Raw genomic sequence first — 18,369 nt, 5'->3', positions numbered from 1 at the left:
ATCCTTCAGCCCTGACCACTGGGCCTCGTGATGAAACATGTTTCTTGGGAATCTTCATTCCCAGCAAGCAGCAACTACTCTGCCACATTTAGGGTGCCACCCGGAGCTGTTGAAGTGGCTTCGAGCTTAGTTAATGCTGGGACTCTGAGAGTCATTATTTCATGGAGTAAGACGCAGGACAGAGGTGGCTTTGGAATCCTCAGGACAGACAACTGTATGTCAGGGTTTTGTAGGTCTTGCTATACTCTGAAAACTGAGAGTAAAAGTTTGGGGGGGGGGGGGTGGAAGGGCAATACACTAAGACAGAGCAAGGATGGATGGAGTCAGAGAGAAAGAGATAGGAGCAGAGACGGAAGTAAGCAGGAGACCAAAGAGGAAGAGAAGAGCCAGGATCATTGGCCAGGCAGAACCAGTGTGACCCCGCCTGAGAGAGGCTTCAGGTCCGTGGCTGGAAGAGGTACAGGGACCAGCAGAGAGGGCAAGCCGGTAGCCTGCTGTGTGCGGACAGCTGTCGTGACTCAGATGCCAGCGGGGCCACACGCGGGTGTAGATGGCCTTCTGGGCTGTTTATCTGGCTCAGGTCTGGGGTCTGACACTAGTGGCCCTTGGCTTCTGGTGGGACCGGATGCACTTGCGTCTAGCTGCTTCCGGCTACTTGGCTGCGGCCTGGGCCTGGGCAACCAGTGCTGCGTTTTCAGGGCCGAGCCCCCATCCCCCTATCAGGACTTTCCGGGCTCCAGAGGTCACTGGGCAGGCAGCACAGCGGCTGCCAAAACAAACCACCCCCGTGACTTGTAGGAAAGTGGCTGGGGGAAGGGCTGGGCCCCGCTAGGGACAGGAAGGGTTAGAGGCCCATAGCTGTATGAACTGGATCAGTGGAGGGCAGGGGACTGGCATGGAAGAAAAATCGAATGAAGGACCACATTGCTACAAGCATGGTGGACCGGGGACAGTCAGAACTTTCCACCTCATTCCTCCAGTTTGGAATCTTAGCCTTAGGGCCTCTGAGCGCCCCCAAGTTTGTCACAGACACACCTGAGTCCCAGTGGACGTGGGAGGCCTGGCTGGTAACTGAGCCTGCCTGGTCCAACCCCTGCGGGCCCCGCCCCATGAGCCAGGTGGCCTCTGTGGCAGCCTGTCCTGGGGTCCGCCCTTCCCCGCCCCGTCCCCGCCTCCCACCCAGCCCCCTCCTCCTCAGGTGAGGCCGCAGGCTCGGCAGGCCCCACGCTGCTGGCTGCTGCTGCCACCCTTGCCTTCCGGGCTGTCCGCTGCTGTGGGGACAGACACCATGCCCCTGCCCAGGCCCGGAGACTAACCCCAAACCTGCACCATCTCCGGCGAACCCCAGGGTAAGGCACAGAATGCGAAGCCCCTCATCCCCCACCAGTCTGATGTTCAGCAGCCCGTGTAAGAGATCCCAGAAACCCCCAGACTACTCCAGCCTGCTTTCACTGCTAACTCAGAAATCTGAGGACTCCCCCAAGTTCTCCTCCCTCAAAACCCTCAAGTCCCCTGGAAGTTCAACCTCGCCCGCCCGGTGTTCTGACCTGCCACTCCAGGTGTCCCCCTGGTGGCTGGTCACACATTGTCATTATTGACCCCCGGCCCAACCTCTGTCTTTGCATGCTCTGGCCCCAGCCCACGGTCGGCTGCTCCCTGGATGGGAGCCTGGGACTGGGGGCGCCAGGATAGAGCCAGGCCAGGCTCCCCCAGGCCATGCCTCCTTGTTCCTGTCCCTAGGTTCCGCCCCAGCCCAACAGGTCAACCTGGGAATCATTAACAAGAGTCCCTGACATGGCGAAGGAGGGTGAGTCCCCCGTCCCTGAACCCCAGCTTCAGCCCTACCTGGCACCCCTCTTCTGTTTCGTCTCCCAGCCTGTACTCAGGTCTTGGTGTCCTGTCAGACTCAAGACCACCCGCTCAAAATCCTCGTCTATCTGATTAACTATTAACTGGCCCTTCTGTGTGGCTGTACCTCCCCGCTACCCCATATGACCTTACTAGTGCCTTGCCTCAGTTTCCCCTTAGGTCTCAGGGATTTCTCAGCTAACCAACAACATGTCATCTTCTGGGGGCTGAGGTGGGGGCTGCTGCTGTTGCCATCTCTGTTAAGGGTGTAGAGCTAGTCAGGTTGTTTCTGCTGTCTTTTACTGTGTGATCCTGGGTAGGTAACTTCACGTCTCTGGGCTTCAGTCCACCTTTCCTTGCAGTCAAGTATGGATGGATACTAATATTCCCTCCATGAGGTGTTTGGGATCATGGAACACACAGGCAACAGCTTGGGCCTTGGGGCATGAAATACGTGTTGTAACCCAGAGGTGTTCTGATTCAGGTCAGTCACTATGGAAGCCCAAGAACCAAGGACCCAAGACCCCTCCAAATCCAGGCATATAGTCCTTCATGTCAGGGACTCTTGGCTTTGTGGGCAAAAGAGCAGAAGGGGGACTTTGGACTTGACCTGGACGGATAGAGGAGAGAGACAGAAAAACCACCCCAGGCGTGACCGAGACAGCAGCTCACACTCCTTCCCTACCTTGTCCGTACATGGGGACCAAATGGCTAATCAGGGGCAGTCCCCACCGCACTCTCTGCCACCACCATCCTTGACTGCCCTCTAAGAGTCAGGCTAGCTGATTTCAGTCCTGGGCACTTTCTAGCTGTGTGGCCTTGGACATGGCATCCTGTCTAATCATCTGTTTTCTTTGTTAAGTGGAGATGGTCACTATGCGGGGTGGGGGATGGGGGGAACTCAGTGGGAAGCAGTGAAGGTATGGGCCCAGGGATAAGCACCGGTGTCTAGGCTCCTAGAATTCAGTGTCTGCTTATAACAACTCAAACTCTAGAGATGAGCTGTGGGCCTCTGTGAACCAGGCTCCCCTCACCTTGTGCTAAGTGGTCATCAGGTGATGGGCAGAGCCTGATCCCTTTGGGACAGTTTTTATTTTCCTGTGGAGTTGATGATTGACAAGAGATATCAGGGCTGGGGTCTATGAGACAGGGAAGGGAAGGAGTATCTGGATGGAGAATGATGAAGAAGACACAGAGCATGGTCCCTGCATCCCTAGGCAGCTCTCTGTGCTGGGTGAGGGCAGCCCTGGGAAAGGTGACGGGCTGGAGATGACAGCTCCATTCTCATCAACTGTGGCATGGATTGAAGGGATTCAAAGGACAGTAAAGTGGGTGGTGTGAGAGCCCAAGAGCCTCTGCAGCAGCTGCTGATGGTGTTTGTGAGACCATGATGGGCATGGAAGTGTGCAACACTCTGGGCTCCCTGTACTGCTGCTGGGGTCCTGGAATTAGAAGGAGTGATCAGGGAGGAAGGAGAGAGGGAAGAGGGAGGAAGGAGGCCATGCCAGGCAGGGGAAGATGGAGCAGGGTGCTCAGGGTAGGTGTTTGATGGAGATGGTGCCTGTGGCTGACCCACCTCAGAAGTGTCCTTGGCAGAGTGGGGTCTCTCCACAAGGTAGTACTAGAGGTTCCTCTAAACCTTGTTCTTTTTCTTTTACTCCTGAAATTATGAGGATCAAAGCCAGGCCCATATACATGCTAGGCAAGAGCCCTACCACTGAGCCATGCCCCCAGCCCCTCACTGGAGGATTCTATGCAGGGGCTCTACCACTGAACTATGCCCAAGCCCCTAACTGTGGGATTCTAGGCAGGGTCTACCACTGAGCCACGCCCCCAGCCTCTCACTGGGGGATTCTAGGCAGGGGCTCTACCACTGAGCCATGCCCCCAGCCCCTCACTGAGGGATTCTAGGCTCTACCACTGAGTCGTGTCCTTAGCCTTCTTTTCTTCTTGTTTTCTTCTTTTGTTTTGATACTTAGTCTCACTAAGAAGCTCAGGCTGGTCTCAAAGTTAACAATCCTTCTGCCTCCGCCTCCTGAAAAGCTGTAATGACAGGCTTCTAATCAGCAACTTGTGAGTTTTGTGGTTTAGGATAATCTGTGGAAGTTGTTTTAGGTGTTTGCTAATGACCAATGTATATCTGAGAATTAGAAGAGACCTATATGGTCTCTAAAAGTCATGCTTATTCTGATGGGGGCTGGAAATGCTGGGCCCGGGCACCACAGAGGCCTAGGGGAACGTTCCTCATAGAGAAAGGACCACTGGGGTTCACATTTACAGTTCCCAGGTTTCTGTGTAAAGGGGCCACCGGGGAGATGAGCCAAAATGGTATTAAGTACACACAATGGACGGTGGGGCTTGGAGCTGGCCAGCCAGAGCAGGAAGTGATGAGCAGATAAAGGGAGGTCCTGGGCTGAAGGCTCCTAAGACAGCTGCCTCTGTGTGGAGGAGTGGAAGTCCCAGGATGAGGGCTTCTGAGGGCAGGGCAGAAAACCTAGGGATGAGGGGGATGAAGCAGGACTGCTGTGGGGAGGGGAGGAGGGCCTGGGGATGAGGGGGATGAAGCAGGACTGCTGTGGGGAGTGGGGGAGGGCCTGGGGATGAGGGGAATGAGATGGACTGCTGTGGGGAGGGGGGAGGGCCTGAGAAGGAGGGGGATGGACTGCAGGGGGAGGGAAGGAGGGCCTGGCAAGGAGGGAAATGTGATGGACTGCTATGGGGAGGGGAAGAGGGCCTGGGAACGAGACAGAGCTACTACAGGAAGGAGAAGAGGACCCTGGGATGAGAGGCTGACACAGGACTACTATGGGGAGGGGAGGAGGGGGGACAGGCTTGGGACAGCAGATGTGTTGAATGCAAAGGGAGAAGTGTGTAGAGGCGGCAGAAGCCCCGGGGCCTAGTGTGGTGCTCGGTGCTCGGTGCTAAGGTATCAGGAGTGCCCAGTTCTCATGCTATTTTCCTCTGTAAGTGACACTTTGTCTTAACCCACTAACAGAAACTGCCCTGGCAAGATCCTGAACCACTCCCTGCTCTCTTCCTAATGCTGATTTGGTACTGTGACCATTAGCCATGCTCTGGGAGACATGGGTGAGAGGGCTGGGGCTCTTGCAGCCTCCGGGGTACTTTGCAGAAGGTTGGGGTCGGCACAAGGTTTTCTTAGCAGTTATATTCAGGTGCTAGGATTTCTGGTCCACCAGGGAGGACATCCCCTTCTCTCTAAGCTACTCCTGCCATGCCTCCCATAGCCTCCCCCAGGTCTCGGCACTCCCACTGTTTGGTGTTGTAGCCCTCTAACAGAACATCCTCAGTCTTGACTGCTAGTCTTAGCCGTGCAGTTCCTCCGACGTGTGGCTCTGCCCCTTGTCATCTCTGTTTGCTGATCTCAGATAATCTCTTCCTGGGGAATTTCCCCATTTCCTTCAAAAGCCCCACTTGATGCTTAACCCTACATTGCTTAAAGGACAGATGGCACAGAGCTTTATCATACTGACACACTGAGGCTCAGAGAGACAGTGACAGTTGCCCATAGCCTCACAGCAAGAATGGCTTATCAGTGTTTATCGAGGACCTGCTGTGTGCCAGGCACACTGGCACAACAAAAGGCAGTTTGGTTTCTTGGGCAACTACTTTGGAACCTGGATCTCAGTGTGCCCGGGGTTCAGGACATGGCCGCAGGTCGAGTCACTGGAGATTCGTGACGTGATCTCTCAGAGCCGTGAGAAAAGGGAACCGTAATGTGGGTCGGAGCTAGAGACGACGCTGGGCACATGGCAGGTGGCAGCCGGGACTTGGGTATGAGGATGTATTTAAAGAACTCTAAAGTCATTTAAAAAGTGAGTGCTAGGTGCATGCTCATTTAACAGATGAGGAACCTGGGGCTCACAGAGGAGGTTCCACTTGTTCAAGACCCCAACCTGGAAAGGGTAAGGCCGCTATTTTATATTTTATCCTTTTTTTGTATATTTTTAATTTTCTATATGTGTGTGTCCATGTGCCCATGTGTATGAGTATGTGTATGTGTGTGCATGTGGGGGGGTGTGCACATGTGTGTATGAGAATGTGTATATATGTGTGCATGCACATGCGTGTGAGCATATGTGTGTGTATATACATGGGATGTGCATGTTCACATGTGTGTATGTGTATAGATGTGGGTGTGTTTGTGCATGCACATGTATGCGTATGAATACATGCATGTGCCTGTGTGGATACCGGTGTACACATTGGAGACGGCATGAAGAATCTTGTATGTCCTGCCCTATCACTCTCTGTGTATTTCCCATGATCTGGGGTCTCTCACTGAGCCTGCAGCTAGGCTGATGGCCAGGGAGCCCCAACGACCCTCCTGTCTGTCCACCCCAACAGTGCAGGGCTTAAAGACCTGCTCCACCACACCTGGCCTTTTACACAGTGCTGGGAACCTATCTCTGAATCCCACACTTGCCCAGCAAGTGCTCTTACCCATGGAGCCATCTCTCCAAGGTCACTATTTCAGAGTGGGGTTACCCCGCATAGTGCGATGCCTGGCATTGTAGCACTTAGGAAGCACAGACTAGCCTGAGTATCATAGGGAGACCTTGTCTAAGCTAGTGGTGGTGCATGCCTTTAATCCCAGCACTCCAGAGGCAGGGGCCATTGGATTTCTGAGTTGGAAGCCAGCCTGGTCTACAGAGAGAGTTCCAAGACAGCCAGGGCTACACAGAGAAACCCTGTTTTGAAAAGCCAAAACCAAACCAGACCAAAATACAGGCAGATATGGTGACACGTGACTGCCATCCGAGCACTAAGGGAGGCAGGCAGGCAAACTCTCACTAGTTCGAGGCTAGCTTGTACATTATGGTATGTTTGATGTCAGCACTGTTAGGTAGTAAGACCTCATCTCAAAATACAAACCAACCCCCCCCCCAAAAAAAATCAAACCAAAAAAAACTTGGGTTCTCAAACTCCCAGATACAAATTTGATCTTGGAACTTGTGAGAATCAGGTCTTGGGGTTACCAAGAGGGTAAAGATCAGAGGTCACAGGCACCTTAAAGTTGTAAGAACTTCTGGAAAGGTTATCAGAAGAGAGGATCTGGGGACAGGCTGGCCGGAAGCAACAAGGGATATCCAGAAGTGCCTTGTCATCGGAAAGGAGTGGCCGCCAGCACTGGGGGGGGGGGGGGGCAGGGGGGAGCAGGAGGCCTGGCCATGCCCCTTCCCAGCTGGAACCCTTGGGGAGCCAGGCACCTGGCAATCCACACGACAGGAGAGAGACAGCCCTGCCAGCTGCCCAGCCTTGGGAAATGGGGCTTAAGGTACCACAGGCCCAGGCCCGATAAAAAAAAAAAAAAAAAAAAAAAAAAAAAAAACCCTGCATTCCCGGGCAGGGGACTGGCCCAGTGCCCAACTCTTGCTGTGCTGAGGACCGACCTGGCAGTGGCCCCAGCTTGGTGTCTGTTGCAGGTGGCCGGACTGCAGCATGCTGCTCCAGACCCAAGGTGGCAGCTCTCATTGTGGGTACCCTGCTGTTCCTGACAGGCATTGGGGCCGCGTCCTGGGCCATTGGTGAGAAAAGACCCCCCCATCCCCAAGCTCCCGAGGTCTCCCCTACCCCAGGGTTACAACCCGCCTGTTCTCCCCTCTCCACAGTGACCATCCTACTGCAGAGTGACCAGGAGCCACTGTACCAAGGTGAGTAGAGCAAGCCTGCATCCCTAGGGTGTCTGGGAGGAGAAGCACAATGAGGAATGCAAAGCATTCTTGGGACTGATAACTGTATTTCTACTCAATGTCTCTCATGCTGTTTGAGCCAGAATTTTGTCTGCAGCTCAGGCTGGCTTAGAACTCATCCAAGCTGGCCTCAGATTTGTGGCAATCCTCCTGCCTCAGCTTCCCAATGAGAGGATTGCAGGCATGAAGCAACTTGTCCAAGTGAGAGGCTGTAGTCTAAGTGACTAGGGAGACTCCCATCCAAGAGGTATAGATCTGACCTGGCTTAGCTTTTGAGGTCTACCTCCGAAGGGTATGATTGTTGTCCAAGTCCTAGACAAGGCAGCAACGAGTTTTTTAAGATATTTTTAGATATTTTTTCAGTTTTATTTTTGAGATAAGGTCTCATGCAACCCAGGCTGGCCTCAAACTTACTATGGAGGACTCTGAACCTCCTAATCTTCCAACCTCCACCTTCTAAGTCCTAGGATTAGTGCATCACCACACCTAGCTGAAACACACATATAGACATACATATACATATGTATATATACATGTATATACATATGTACATACACATACATATAATAATATACATATTGTGTAACACACACATATAATATATCATGGGATGTGGTCAAACACATTCCAGAGTGACAGGATGAACTCCCAGCTCTGAGAACCTGGTAGTTTCTATCTGCCCTTTATGCCAATGTGGGACATGAAGACCAGAGAATCACTGGCCTGTAATGATGGAGCCAGGAACAGCTCTCAGAGTTGTGGACACGTTTGCAGCACATGGAAGATGCAGTCACAGGGGAAGGACTGAGCCTTCCCCGGTGACGCTCCAAGCTGCTGTTCTGTGACCCAGGGCAGCAGAAGGGGGTGGTGATGGCAGGGTGGAGCATGCTTTTTCAAAGAAATGGGATTACAGATTTGAAACCGTTGGCACTGGACTCGGTCATCCAGACTGAACTTAGAAACGCTGACCTCTGGCCAGAGACCAGCCTCGAGACTTGATGGTATTGGTACATTAAGTTCTACAATAGTCCGTTTTCATGGAGCGGGAGGGCACGGATGGGGCAAGGGTCAGCATGGTAGCACACACGTCTTCATTCTTGGGAGACTGAGGTATGAAGATTCTGAGTTTGAAGATAGCCTGGGCTACACAGTGAGACTCTGACTCTTACCGGGTCATCCAGGTGGTAGTTGTGTGTATCGCCTGCACAGTTCTTTGTCAGGAAACTGCTGAATTCATTGCTTTGTGAAAGCTAACATCTCAGGCCTAGATGCAGGCTAAGATTGTTATCATCTTAGTGTATGCAACAGGGGAAACTGAGGCACTGTGAAGTAGATGGACTTCCCCAGGACCACAGGTCAGTAAATGACAGAACAAGGAGATCAGTAGGCTCTATCTTTTCACATGGTGCTAGAATGGAATCCCAACCCTAAAGACTCTTAGGATAGGATCCTGTCTGATTGACAGTTCATCTTGGCTTGCAGATCTGTCTCTCTGGACTCTAGTCTCAGGGCTTCTGCCTGCTCCCTAATACCCTGTCCCTCCAGTGTCTTCAGGATCTTCGCATTCATCTTCATCCTTTGTAGTATTGGTGATAGAACTCGGGGTCTTGCTCATGCTTAGTTAGCTGCCTAGCAGGTATCCTACAGCTGAGCCACGCCCCCAGCCCCTCACTGGGGGATTCTAGGCAGATGCTCTACCACTGAGCCACACCTCCAGCCCCTCACTGGGGGATTCTAGGCAGGGGTTCTACCACTGAGCCACGCCCCCAGCCCCTCACTAGGGGATTCCAGGCAGGGGCTCTATCACTGAGCCATGCCCACCCCTAGCCCCTCAGTGCCTGTACCCTGCCAGCTGAACTTTCTAGAATACTGAGATATGATGGCACAGACAAGAAAACACAACCCTGACTGAATCCTGACTTTATTTTGTTGTGGGAATGAGATACCTCTAAATATATCTGAGAGTTTGGTGAGCACACCTGGTGGTGTGCAGCACACCAGAAGAAAGGCTTTAAAAAAAAAAAAACAGCACAGAATGTGGCTTTCAAACAAAGTGGGCTTGGGGGTGCACAGCAGTGACAGGCAGCTACTTGGAAAGGTGAAGCAAGAAAGTTATAAGTTCCAGTCTTGGCTACCAAGTGAGACCTTGTCTCCCTAAAGCCAGAAACAGACAGGAAGGAAGGAAGGGAGGGAGGGAGGGAGGGAGGGAGGGAGGGAGGGAGGGAGGGAGGGAGGGAGGGAGGGATGAAGGATGCATTTGATGTTCCCACCCCCAGTTCCAGTATCCTATACACCCCTCCCCCCCCCAAAAAAAAAAACATTCCTAATATGTTGGAAATCTCTTGATCAGTTAGGAATGCTGCCCACTGACTCCCAGTTGCTGTCCTTGTCTTGATCCTGGGTGCTCAGGGGATGGTGAGCAGCACTCAGTGAGAGGTGTCAGGCAGTTCTCAGTGAACCCCACAGCTGGAGGCCGTTTTTATAGCAAGCTGTCTACCAGCTTTTAGAGTCTTGCTGTGGATGAGTCTGTGCTGGCCAAAGAAAGGAAAACCTAAGCAGAGAATGTGGAAGCCAGCAGGCAGTCTGAATTCAAATCCTGGTTGGCCGGATGTTAGCTGTCTGAGCTGAACAGGTGTATCCTGTGATGTTTAGCCGTCTGTGAGATGTACATTTAATTTTATTTTTTTTTAATTTGTGCTAGGGATTGAACCAAAGGTCTTATGCATGCAGGCAGGCACTCTACCACTGACCTACACCCTCAGCCGTTTGCTGGGGGATTCTAGGCAGGGGCTCTACCACTGAGCCACACCCCCAGCCCCTCACTGGGGGATTCTAGGCAGGGGCTCTACCACTGACCTACACCCTCAGCCTTTTGCTGGGGGATTCTAGGCAGGGGCTCTACCACTGAACCACGCCCCCAGCCCCTCACTGGGGGATTCTAGGCAGGGGCTCTACCACTGACCTACACCCTCAGCCTTTTGCTGGGGGATTCTAGGCAGGGGCTCTACCACTGAGCCACACCCCCAGCCCCTCACTGGGGGATTCTAGGCAGGGGCTCTATCACTGAGCCACGCCCCCAGCCCCTCACTGGGGGATTCTAGGCAGATGATTTACTTACTGCTATGCAAAGATATCAGCTCCCCCTTTTTATTTACATTTCTCTGTGAGACCCTTTTCTCTAAGTTACTTAGGCTGGCCTTGAACTCACTCCAAAGACCAGGTAGGCTTGGACTTTGTGGTCTGCTAGCCTCAGCTTCCTAAGTAGGTGAGAAGATAGGCCAGTGCCACTGGGCCTAGTAATGTTCTCCTACGAAATATTCCCAGAATCCAGCTTTCTTCCCTGCGCTGCCCCCTGCTGGCCCAGCCTCTGTCCCTGTCACATCGAGGTCATAGTCTGAACTCTAGCTCTTCTTGCCCTACAGTCTGCCCCTACCAGCAGCCAGAAGCAACTCATACATTCCCCCAATCAGGTCAGTGTGTGACCCCTTCCCCGAGCTGAGTCCTGGTCCAGCTACAAGCCAACTCTGCCAACCTCTCTCTGCCTCCTGGCTGCTCCTCACCCAACTCCCCGCCTCAGCCTTCAGATCTCCACTTCCTGTTCCTTAGTTCCCCTGGCCTAGTTCTCGGTTCCCTCTCGGATCTCAGCATCCTTCTCACCTCCTTCGTTTCTTTCTCCTAGCTGCTCACGCGGCACATTCCCAGCGAAGCTGTCCATGCCTGCCCACTTACAGCAAAGTGCAACGCCACCCCCACCTACCAGCTCCTCCCTTCTGTCAGCCTCCACGTCTCCATGGCCCCTTCTGCTGAGGCACAGGACACGCTTCCGTTATTTGTCCTGCTCATTATCTGTCCTCCCTCCTGGGCTTTGCACTCCACACAAGGAGAAATGCTGTGATTTTTGTCTACAGCCTAAAATAGGAACCAGTGTGTTCAAAGCTGGTTGGTAAATAGAAAGAAATGCCCTTACAGGCTTTGCCCTGACTCAGGTGTGAACAGGGCTTCTCTGACTTTATGGGGACAAATGGAGGACCAGGGAGCATTGGTTATCCACACAGACTGCCCCAGCCATCCTCAGACAGAACCACTCCTGCAAGTTAGCCTTCTGATACAACCCAGTCCTACATTTTGCCCCCTCTCTCCCTCTTTTCCCCCTCTCTCCCTCCCTTTTTTTCTCTCCCTCCATTCCATTCTTCTCTCCTGAGACATAACGCAGCCTTGATTGACCTCATTCTCATGAGCCTCCTACCTCAGTCTCCTGAGTGCTGGGATGCTCTCACACCTGACTCTTGTCAGTTTCTTTATGATGTATTGGCTGGGTGACTTTTGTTTTGATTTTTGAAACAGGGTAGCCTTGACTGGCTTTGAATTAGAAACGAATCCCACTCTGGCCTCAAACCTTCAGTACCTTTTCTGCCTTAGCCTCCCAAGTGTTGGGACAGTAGAAGCCACCCCACCTAGCTAAGGTGACTCTGGAATCTAGAGTCACTGTTTAACTCCATCTCGCAGGTTTTGCTTTGGTGACAGAAGAGCCTGGGTTCTCCTCGTTTCCTCCTCTTCCTCCTCTCCATTATTATCATTATCATCATCATCATCATTAATCGAGACAGGGTTTCTCTTTGTAGCTCTGGCAGTTCTGGAACTCGTTCTGTAGACCAGGCTAGTCTTGAACTCACAGAGATCTTGCCTCCACCTCCTGAGGGATGGAATTAAAGGCATGCACACCACCATCGCCAGGTTAAAATGTGTAGCCCAGGAGACTCGAAACTCATGATTCTCCCGCCAATGCCTCCTTTGGCAAATTCTAGGCACATGTGCCGAGACAACACACCCTCCTCCTCTTTTGATAGGGAGCTTGAACTGTTCTTGAACTCAAGATTCTGTTTTCGTCCTCTAAGCGCTAGGATTACGTACTTCTTTTCTGCCATGCCCCTTCTAACCTTTCGTTTCTCTGTGTCATATTTATTTAAACGTTTTAGTGACCTGGTGAAATAGCTAAGGGTTTCTGACCCCCGCCCTTCCCCAAGTGGTTCCCCAAGCCTGACTGCACCCAGATAGGATCTCTGGACTTGATCAGCCACAGTGAATACCCTGCGCAGACTCCCTCTCCCAAGTCAGATGAAGTCAAGATCCTGCAACTCCGCTATCTCAGTCGGGGAGAGATACGCACTAGTATAATCCAACCTAGTAGTGGCTGCAGATACCACCTATGGGTCATGAAGGGTGCAAGACGAGAGCCCTCAGGGCCTCAGGCAGCCAGGGAAACTGGTGACCCAGGCCCGGTTTTGTCACCTTGCAGTGCAGCTCAGTCCAGGGGACTCACGGCTTGCGGTGTTTGACAAGACGGAGGGAACGTGGAGGCTACTGTGCTCCTCACGCTCCAATGCCAGGGTGGCAGGGCTCGGCTGTGAGGAGATGGGCTTTCTCAGGTACCCGGGTGGCCCTTGGGGGTAGGGAAGGGGATGGAATCGGGCCAGAGGTGGCTCTGACCCGAGCCCCGCGCAGGGCTCTGGCGCACTCGGAGCTGGATGTGCGCACTGCGGGCGCCAACGGCACATCGGGCTTCTTTTGCGTGGACGAGGGCGGACTGCCTCTGGCTCAGAGGTTGCTGGATGTCATCTCTGTATGGTAAGCAGGGCGGCTGCGGGTGGTAATGGCAGGTCTCCAAATATCATTCTAACTGGTCCCCTGATTTATCTTTCTGTCGCCACCCCTCTCCTGTGTCTTCTCATAGTGACTGTCCTAGAGGCCGATTCCTGACTGCCACCTGCCAAGGTGAGAGCGTGGGGGTTGGACGCAGTGGGCGCTGGGGAGGGCACAGATCTTTCTCTACATGCAGCCCAAGACTGGAGTTCTGGGACTCCAGGGTGGAGTGTGTCCCCACAAACATGTCATGTCCCTTTGAACAACCCCAAGGTTGGGGGAGAGCCTTGTTCCCACAAACTGCTGGAGTAGGGTGGTGTCTCCTCCCATTCTAAATCTTCCTTGTCACCTCTCCACAGACTGTGGCCGCAGGAAGCTGCCGGTGGACCGCATTGTGGGGGGCCAGGACAGCAGTCTGGGAAGGTGGCCGTGGCAGGTCAGCCTGCGTTATGATGGGACCCACCTCTGTGGGGGGTCCCTGCTGTCTGGGGACTGGGTGCTGACTGCTGCACATTGCTTTCCAGAGTGAGTGTTTTCTCACAGTGCCACCTGGGGTAGGGCAGGAGAGAGGTCTGCAGAGGCTGAGCCCAGGGACTTGTTCCTTCTGTCCCCGGCAGGCGGAACCGGGTCCTGTCTCGGTGGCGAGTATTTGCTGGTGCTGTAGCCCGGACCTCACCCCATGCTGTGCAACTGGGGGTTCAGGCTGTGATCTATCATGGGGGCTACCTTCCCTTTCGAGACCCTACTATCGACGAAAACAGCAATGACATTGCCTTGGTCCACCTCTCTAGCTCCCTGCCTCTCACAGGTAAGCCTGGAGGTCTAGCCTCAGCTTAAGGACTCCAGAGACTTAGGGATCAAAGAAGGGGCCTGTGAAGCAAAGTAGATCCATCTTCAGGTTTCCCTGACGATGGCGATAACAGACCCACCATTAGGGAGCACAAACTGGATATTAGCCATGGATGCCAGATAGCACGGCTGACAGTCACACACAACCATCTGAACCTTCCTAAAGGAGTCAGTCAGTCACTGTGTGATCCAGCGATTCCTTTCCTATACGCAAGAGAAGAAATACAGACGATCATGTGGAAAACCAGTGCTCAGATGCTCTTCATAGAACATTTAGTCATGGTAACCTGGGCATGAAGCCTGGAATCCCAGCACTCAGGGGCGAGGAAGAGGCAGGAGGAACGGGTTCAAGGCTAGCCTTGACCACATAGTGAGTTTGAGGATAACCTAGGCTACACAAGATACTCTAAGTAAATAAATGAGAGGAGTGAGGAGGAGTGGAGATGTTGCAAACAGGTAAAGAATCTGAGGTTTCTTCTGGGGAGACAGAATGTTCTGCAGTAGAACACAGTGACGGTCGTGCCAATCTGGGAACATGCCAAAGCCATGAATTCACGCATACGCTTTAACATGGAGAATTAGAAGATATGCGAGTTACAGCTGTGTAAAGCTGCAGTTATATACCTCAGGAAGGCTAAACCCCTCCAAAACCGTGCAGAGGAGAGGCTGTATGTAAAGATGTCTTAGTGGTTAGCAGCACTTGCTGTCCTTACAAAGGACCCTCATTCATTTCTAACACCCACATCAAGCCACTCACAACTGTCTCCGGGGAATCCAACCCTCCTTTCTGGACTTCACAGGCAGGCACACGCATATGCATACACACACACACACACATACACACACACACACACACACACACACACACACACACACGTGAATAAAAATAAATGTTAAATATGGAGGGGCTGGAGAGATGACTCAGTGGTTATGGGCATTAGCTGCTCTTCCAAAGGACCCAAGTTCAGTCCCTAACACCCATGTGGCAGCTCACAACGGTCTGTAACTCAGTTCCAGAGGATCCAGTTCCTCACACAAGCATACATGTAGGTAAAACATCAATTAATACACATGAAATAAAGATAATTAATTTTTTTTAAAAAGGAGCCCGGTGTGGCACATGCCTTTCATTGTGGCACTGAGAGAGGTTGAGTCAGAAAGACTCTGAGGCCAGCCTGGGCTGTGTTGAAAGACCCTTTTCACAAAATACCCACAATAAATAACTGCATCAATAATAGCAAAATACCCACAATAAATAACTGCATCAATAATAGCAAGCACACACGATCAGCGGTGTGCTGAGCTTACATGTGTGTTGCATGAAACCATTTTGGTCAAAGAGAATTTATACGACTGTGGTCCCTATGAGACAAGATGGCCTTGTGACATCAGAATCTTAATTTGCATGAAGGACACTCTTAGGATCTTCACGCAATGATGACTCATCTGAGGACACGTTTCTCAGAGCGTCTGCTCGTTGCTAAGTGACTGTGCGCTTTCGTCGGCCTTGGTGTGTCCCGTGTCTGGACTCACCTTGTCCTCCCACAGTCCTCAGGGTGGCCTCTCTCGCTGATTATTCTCAGTACTCCCTCAAGTGCTTCCTGCTTTCAATGCAGCATCTGCTTCTCACCACGGTTTCTGCGAGGAAATTATGTTGTGTGTACGCTTGGTTTTCTTTTGATGCTGGGGACCAACCCCAGGACCTTGTGTACTGTGGACAAGCACTCCGATACTGGGCTATAACCTCAGCTTGCAGCATGATTATTGTTTTGCACTGGGGTTGTATGGAGGGTAAGGTGACATTTTCCATCAGGGAGACAGTTCCATCAGTGAGGGGCTGCCAGGATTGTTTGCTATGCACTGCTCAATGACAGTCCATCTCAGTGGAGGCCTGTGTGTTTATTGTTATTTTTAATATAATGATTTTATATTTAATATAATTAATTTATTTTATGTGCATTAGTGTTTTGCTTGCATGTATATCTGTGTGAGGGGGTCTGATCCTGGAGTTATAGATAGCTATGAGCTGTCACATGGGTGCTAAGAATTAAACCTGGGTCATCTGAAAGAACAGCCAGTGCTCTTAACTGGCTGAGCCATCTCTCCAGCCCACCATGTGTTTATTATTGCAGTTTTCTGATAGGTGGAAATCAAGGGTCTCAAGAGCAGGGTGTGCTTTCCATTTTCCTGCCTCTGGGCTGGAGAAAGCCTCATGACCATGGTTAAGAGCCCAAACTTGGGGAATTAAACTAACTTAGGTTCCAGTTCTGATTATGCTATTGTGTCTATGAAACTTTGGACAGAAGACATGGCCTCTTGTCCCTCCTAATGCAAAGGTCAATCCCAGTTCTCTAGGATGACTGGGGGTGAAAGAAAAAGATTTGGGGAAGAGGTGTATACATTGGAAGATGAAGGTTCCATCCTGGTAGTGATAGGATGTGCTGGGGTTGTGTGGACGGTGAGGTGGCTGGATAGCTGTGTCCCATGAAGAACAGACTGGCTAGTGGGAACCGAACTGTATGCTCTCTCTCACAGAATACATCCAGCCAGTGTGTCTCCCTGCTGCGGGACAGGCCCTGGTGGATGGCAAGGTCTGTACTGTGACCGGCTGGGGTAACACACAGTTCTATGGTGAGTTCCAAGCAATACCAGCCAACACCACTAGGAGGGGCTGAATCTGCTCTGGGGGAGGTTCGGTGGACCTCAAAGAGACCCCCAGGCCATGGAGTGGGAACCAGGAGAAAGGGCTTGTTTCCTAATTCTGGTCACCTTACCCATGTCCCCTTAGGCCAACAGGCTATGGTGCTCCAAGAGGCCCGGGTTCCCATCATAAGCAACGAAGTTTGCAACAGCCCCGACTTCTACGGGAATCAGATCAAGCCCAAGATGTTCTGTGCTGGCTATCCTGAGGGTGGCATTGATGCGTGCCAGGTGAGGGACACAGTGGGCAGTCCCCAGGCCTGACACTGTAGAGAAGGAGCTAGGGTAATGGGATCAGGGGCTCCCCACTGGAGTCATGGAGGTCTCTAGTCAGGTGTCCCATCCCCCCATCACCAGGGCGACAGTGGAGGCCCCTTTGTGTGTGAAGACAGCATCTCTGGGACATCAAGGTGGCGGCTATGTGGCATTGTAAGCTGGGGTACGGGCTGTGCTTTGGCCCGGAAGCCAGGAGTGTACACCAAAGTCACTGACTTCCGGGAGTGGATCTTCAAGGCCATAAAGGTGTGTTGCTATGGCGGGGGACTGTCTGGGACCCTAATAAGGAAAAGTAAGAGGGTACTCTGGAGAACAGGTGGATTCCCATAGGCTTCTGGGGATGGGACAAGCGTCTGAGACCTTGGAAGCCTGTGGCTCTTTCCCTAGACTCACTCCGAAGCCAGTGGCATGGTGACTCAGCCCTGATCCCGCCTCATCTCGCTGCTCCGTGCTGCACTAGCATCCAGAGTCAGAGTTGGTCTGGTGGCTCCAGCCCCACGTGGTAGGCTCCACACTGGGCCTCACATGGAATGGTTTCCTGCTCAGATCCAGTCCACGGGTCCAAGGATGCTGGATCCAAGGACTTCTCTTCCACAGTGGCCGGCCCACTCAATCCCAGGGCCATTGGCCTCACCCTCCCACCCCATGTAAATATTACTCTGTCCTCTGGGGGGCGCTCTAGGGAGCCCCTTGTGCAGATGCTCTTTAAATAATAAAGGTGGTTTTGATTAATGGGTCTCTGCGTCTACAAACGGAAGCAGCGGTGTGGACATTTTGAGAGTAGCAGAGAGGACTGAGGGCCTAACACAAATCAAAAAGGGATTGTGACCCTCCCAGTCCCTACCCGTTTGAGAAAACATTTAAGCCGATCCTGGTGGCTGACTCCTGTAGTTCCAACACTTGGGAGGATCTTCACGAGTGAAAAGCTATCCTGAGCTACGTAGTGAGTTCCAGGCAGGCCAGTCTTGGCTGCAGAGTGAGACCCTATCTCAAAAAATAAAAGGAAGGTGGAGGGGGGTGCTAAAATGCCCGAAAGAATCTGACTTTAGGATTGCTCAACCCAACAACTCTCAAATTTCCTTCACTCTGCTAGCTTTCTGCAGACTTTCCCACAACCAGAAGAAACTCGTCCCATTTCTACATAAGTGAGGGTATGTGCAGTGGATCAAGTTCATGATGCCAGTGCGTGCGTGCGTGCGTGTGTGTGTGTGTGTGTGTGTGTGTGTGTGTGTGTGCGCGCGCGCGCGCGTGTGCGTGTGCACTCCTTTTATGAGAACACAAGAGCGGAGGGCGGGGGGGGGGGGAAGCCTGGGGAGACCCAGCTCTGGGTCAGAATTGAGTCGTG

The 18,369-nt window shown here is 52.4% G+C and overlaps 1 protein-coding gene across 3 annotated transcripts; it reads left to right on the top strand.

Moving 5' to 3' along the window:
• Positions 1-1,158: 1,158 nt before the first annotated feature.
• Positions 1,159-17,760, top strand: Hpn (hepsin). Of its 3 annotated transcripts, NM_001110252.2 has the most exons (14): positions 1,159-1,349; positions 1,741-1,807; positions 5,712-5,771; positions 7,293-7,394; positions 7,479-7,520; positions 12,856-12,985; positions 13,062-13,184; positions 13,291-13,331; positions 13,559-13,724; positions 13,817-14,007; positions 16,584-16,679; positions 16,837-16,979; positions 17,106-17,270; positions 17,412-17,760. In NM_001110252.2, the coding sequence occupies exons 2-14, from the start codon at positions 1,795-1,797 to the stop codon at positions 17,448-17,450; spliced, it is 1,311 nt and encodes a 436-aa protein (NP_001103722.1). In that variant the 5' UTR covers positions 1,159-1,349; positions 1,741-1,794; the 3' UTR covers positions 17,451-17,760. The 3 variants fall into 3 exon arrangements, with proteins under 3 accessions (NP_001103722.1, NP_032307.2, NP_001263198.1); NM_008281.4 differs by lacking the exon at positions 5,712-5,771; NM_001276269.1 differs by lacking the exons at positions 1,159-1,349; positions 1,741-1,807 and adding an exon at positions 5,488-5,622.
• Positions 17,761-18,369: the final 609 nt, after the last annotated feature.

The sequence above is a fragment of the Mus musculus genome, chromosome 7 (assembly GCF_000001635.26).
Source record: "Mus musculus strain C57BL/6J chromosome 7, GRCm38.p6 C57BL/6J".
Lineage (NCBI taxonomy): Eukaryota > Metazoa > Chordata > Mammalia > Rodentia > Muridae > Mus > Mus musculus.
This window is presented reverse-complemented; position numbering and strand designations above follow the sequence as displayed.

Bases quoted from the DNA above. Each gene is read 5' to 3' on its own strand.
- Hpn (NM_001276269.1), top strand. From the start codon at position 5,583: ATGTGGGTCGGAGCTAGAGACGACGCTGGGCACATGGCAG. The intron at 5,772-7,292 runs GTAAGGCCGCTA...TGTCTGTTGCAG, and splicing joins AAGACCCCAACCTGGAAAGG to GTGGCCGGACTGCAGCATGC. The intron at 12,986-13,061 runs GTACCCGGGTGG...AGCCCCGCGCAG, and splicing joins GAGGAGATGGGCTTTCTCAG to GGCTCTGGCGCACTCGGAGC.